This window comes from Papilio xuthus, unplaced genomic scaffold (assembly GCF_000836235.2).
Source record: "Papilio xuthus unplaced genomic scaffold, Pxut_1.1 DF828952.1, whole genome shotgun sequence".
Classification (NCBI taxonomy): domain Eukaryota; kingdom Metazoa; phylum Arthropoda; class Insecta; order Lepidoptera; family Papilionidae; genus Papilio; species Papilio xuthus.
The window spans coordinates 2,120,584-2,125,150 of NW_013529697.1; the positions used below are offsets into that span (position 1 = coordinate 2,120,584).

Here is a 4,567-nt window from a genome sequence, read left to right on the forward strand (position 1 = left end):
ATATATATATATATATATATATATTTCGCATATGCATACACACATCTCTCCGCAAAATTTTTGCGGAGAGATGTGTGTATACATATATATACAATAATGCATATGCATATGTGCATATGCATTATTGTATATATATGTATTTATTTTATATGCGTGTGTTACTGAAATTTAAAAAAAAATCTTCAAATTCGTGGATACTAATTTAAAATCAAACATTAGATTCAATTTTCAATTTGAAATTCGAATTTCATTAACAAAAAAGCTGAATTCCAATTGTAAAGGATAACATTAAAAACCTATGATATTGTTGATTTGAAACAGAAAGAAGGAAACGGGAAAATCTATAAAAAACCGTAACTTAAATTTATTGAAGTACAATAAATAAGCGTAGCCATTAAAAATAACAATGTTCTAGACTGCCGCTAGTCTCGGAGATGTACACAAAGAAATCTTTACGACATAACCGAAGGAATTGCTAACGTAGCCTGTGACTTTGTATTTCTTCCTACAACCTTATTGCTTTTTGTCGGGAGCCGATGTTATTTAGCAACGGAAAAAACGATAGCATTGATGTTATTTCATGAATAAAAGAATAGGAATACTTCAAACAAAGAAAGTATAGATCATTGTTGAGAAACTTACGCTATTACGACCCTTGTACAATTCACTAGAGAAAATAACATCCTGATAAAGTATTCATCGTACTTTGTGACCTTATTTCAATTAATAGTTTCTTATCTATTCCTACTGATGTCATGATAACGATTCGTTAAAGTAAGAAATTAAACTGACAATTATTCAATTTGTAATATTACTGTATTTATTTTAAAATGTACCTTTTGATGTGTTTAATTAGAAATTAATTATTAGTGTCAGTTACTAATATTATTTATATTTACAATTACAAAACAACTTAACTCACGCCCGTAACCTATAGTGGTAGGCAGAGATCAGGGACCTCCATTTGGGGCGGTGACACACCTCCTTTGCTATTTTGTGTTTTGTTTTAATATTTAATTTATTAATTTATATCAGTAAAAAGAAAAATCAATAGTTAATTAGTATTTTTAAATATTTTATTTTTCTATTCAATCAATTACAGTCATTATTCTTCCTAAAACATAATAAAAATTGTCGCAATGTTAATTTAATAGTTTACATTTGTGGTTACAAGCGATAACAATATAATAAATGTACAAAAGTTGGCTATGTAGTTGTGTTGGCAAACACGAGATGTACGCAGGGGTTGTGCAAAATAACATATCTGTAATCTCTGACTAACCCCTGGGTCACGGCGCAATTACTTTTATCTTTATTTGTTATTTCAAAGTGTTTACATTGACATTAAGATTAAAATCGTGGAATATTTACTGAATGTATGCGCTGTACACATATATTTAGTTGCATATATAATACAGGCAGGTAAGTGATGTGAAGTTTACCAGGTCATGTAATTTTTACTCTTATTCTACTAATGCCCCTAGCTTTTGTTTTTTCTTATCTCAGTGGCAAAGAAAACACAACATTATCAACCAATTTATTTATTATCTTTAAATAAATAACACAGCATTTTGTTTTGTAGAGATATTTTGGTAAAGGAAACTCACTGTTTGGATTAACTCTGTAACGGAAATATTCACAAGTTTTCTTAAACATTTTAATATTTTTGAAATATATAAAACATCTTTCGCAATCGCCTTAAAAATTAATATGACTATCTCTTAAACTAGTCTATAATCTGTATAACCGTGGCCAAATGATATTAGTGTGAACGTAATGTTACTGTTTGCTATCACAAAATTAAGAAAAAAAATTTCGAACATAAATGGAACACAATCATAGAATTATAAACTTCTTCTCAAACGATTGTTTTATCGCAGGTTCGCTAATTCGCTGACTATATAATCGAACTATCACTCTTATATAAAATATTCATCCTTACATTCCAAGTTCGGGTTCCAAGCACACACGTCATACGTAAGTTCTCAAAGTAAACTCAACGAAGCGATTAATTAATCGTTAAAGGGTATTTCAATATCCGTTTTGTTTGTGTTTCTTTTTTCAATGTTAATTTCAAAGCGTTGTAAGAACAAAAGTCTACAGAACAACTTCTGCGAAACGAAGTTTTACATTTTTTGTTCGGAAATCCTTTAATTACGATTTGGTGTTTACTACTAGGAGTTTTTATGATTATAAAAATCATTTTTGTATTTTTTTATAAACTTATAAATAGACAGATTTCTATACTCAAGAACCGTTCATTACAAGAAAAGGTGCAGTAATACGAAAATGTAAAAAATAATTCATTTTAACATTTTGGTTTTGTTGTCCGCAAGTGCAAAAATCTAGCATAAGCAAGTAAGTTCAAAACGAAATGCACATAAAACGAAAAATGAATACTTATTTCCGCGTATCAAACACACTAAGTATTACTAACTTAATACGATCTAAGCGTTATTAAAATATTTATAACTGAAACTTAATTCATTTATTTCATAACTTAAGTTGTAAAATTTTTCACGTTCCACAAAGTCGATACTGTTGTTCTGATATTACTTATATTATCAGTCACAAAGATTTATCTCAGGAAATAAAAAAAATATATATAATAAAATATGCACACGCATAGCAAATTTAACATAACATTACCTTGCAATGTTAGAAGAAAAATAGTTGTTTTTACCACAACACTAAAATTTCTAAGCATTATAACTTATTTATATATTACAAGTTTAAAATATTTCCTTAATCACTTTTATTGATAACGCTCACATATATTTTCACCAAACTAAATTATTAGCAATTTTAAAAACAATACGCGAACTAATTTTATTGAAACATTTTACTTAGCTACGTAATACGTAGCGGGAGCGCGCGTAGCAGACGTGCGTTTGCTACGCGTCTACGCGAAGACTGGCAGCTACGGCGTGCGCGCGACGCGGTTCTCAGTGGTGATACTACGCTCCGATACTTCTATGATCATTTAATATTCAGCGGGAATTTGACGCGTTCGTTTAAGATTTATAGGACCGGTATTAAAGACTAAAACAATACAATAATGCTCTAAGAAGCTAAAAAAATATTAATTATTATTTAATTTTGTGTTAACTAAACGTAAATCGCTATAATGTATATTCCTGTGGCATGTTTTTAACGTAATTTCATTGTGAAGGTATAATTTGACCTTTGAATTTGATTTTACCTGGGTGGGAAATTAAAATCCTCGACTGTGTACGAAAACTAACTTAATCTAAATAAAGCAATATTATTATTGAACAATTTTTGAAATGGTTTTGTAGTCATTTTTATTCAGTTTATTTTTGTTAGTTTAATTTAAATTTTAGTCACAGGTCCGGAATATGTAACTTTTAAGCATTGCGAACATGAAAAACATTTTATCTGCAATTTATGTTTTGAATTAACTATCGCTAAGTAGAGAGTTTTGTACTAACTTAAATTTAGGAGCTTTAAATTTAACGTCGACTAGTATTTTAGTTACTTTCATTTTAGACATATCAATCTTATTTGATTGTGTTTCAACATTTTTATAAAAACTAAACGCAGACAGTAAAATAAAACAAAGCATTCCATACACATAGGTACTGCTAAAAGAAATTTCATTACTCTTTTAATTATGAATTATAATAACGAGGGATTATTTAAAGCTATTTAACTCAATCACGTAAGTAATATTATATGAAACTAAAGTCAAATAACACCTTATAATATAAAAATAAATATAACGTGAGAAAATTTAACCGTATCGTGATGGAGCGATAACAATTCTTCAAGAATTCAATTAGGCTAACGGAAACAATGAAACGTCTTATCGAATAAAATAAAAGAAATAAACAAAATATTACTAAAACAATTTATATGTAAACTAAACACGATATTAAAAAGAAAAACTTGTGAAAAGCGTAGGTTATTTCTATGTAAATAATTGCGATCGGTCATTCCGGCCACCTAATTATTAGTTATTAACGTCAGTCATGACCCACAATGAAAATAGAAGTAACTTAAATATTAGAAAGCCCCAATTATATCGAAAAATGTTGGTTTCAAAATTTTACGTTATACGAATAAGAAGCGGCAGTGGGCTGTCTATCAGGTAGTATTGTATTGTATTGTATCGCATCGTATCGCATTGTATCGCATCGTATCGCATCGTATCGCATTGTACCGCATTGTACCACATTGCATCGCATTGTATCGCATCGTATCGGATAACATTGCATTATTCATTGTTCTAGAATAAAGCGTAAGTGATCACACACACGCACACACACATACACACACACGCACACACACATACACACATACACACACACTACACACAACACACACACACACACACACACACGCACAAATAATCGTATAAATAAAAATAGGGTTGCGAGTGAAATGTGAAATACGCTTTTTAATATTGATAATTGACAAACTGTATTTTAATATTGACAAATGTTTAATTAATTGATATATGATGCCTTAAGTTTATACAAACATTGAGTGTGAAACTCCATTGCTGTATCACCTACCTAATTTTAAAATGTTAATGTTATCTCTG

General features: G+C 29.4%; 1 protein-coding gene across 1 annotated transcript in view; it reads right to left on the reverse strand.

The window, feature by feature from the left end:
• The window catches only part of LOC106124311 (uncharacterized), a 17,203-nt gene extending 14,279 nt beyond the window's left edge, over nt 1-2,924 (reverse strand). Inside the window, exon 1 of the mRNA XM_013320851.1 lies at nt 2,650-2,924. Coding sequence (XP_013176305.1) covers nt 2,650-2,707 — 58 coding nt within the window. The 5' untranslated portion in view covers nt 2,708-2,924. The remainder of the gene's footprint in view (nt 1-2,649) is intronic.
• Between the last annotated feature and the right edge of the window lie 1,643 nt (nt 2,925-4,567).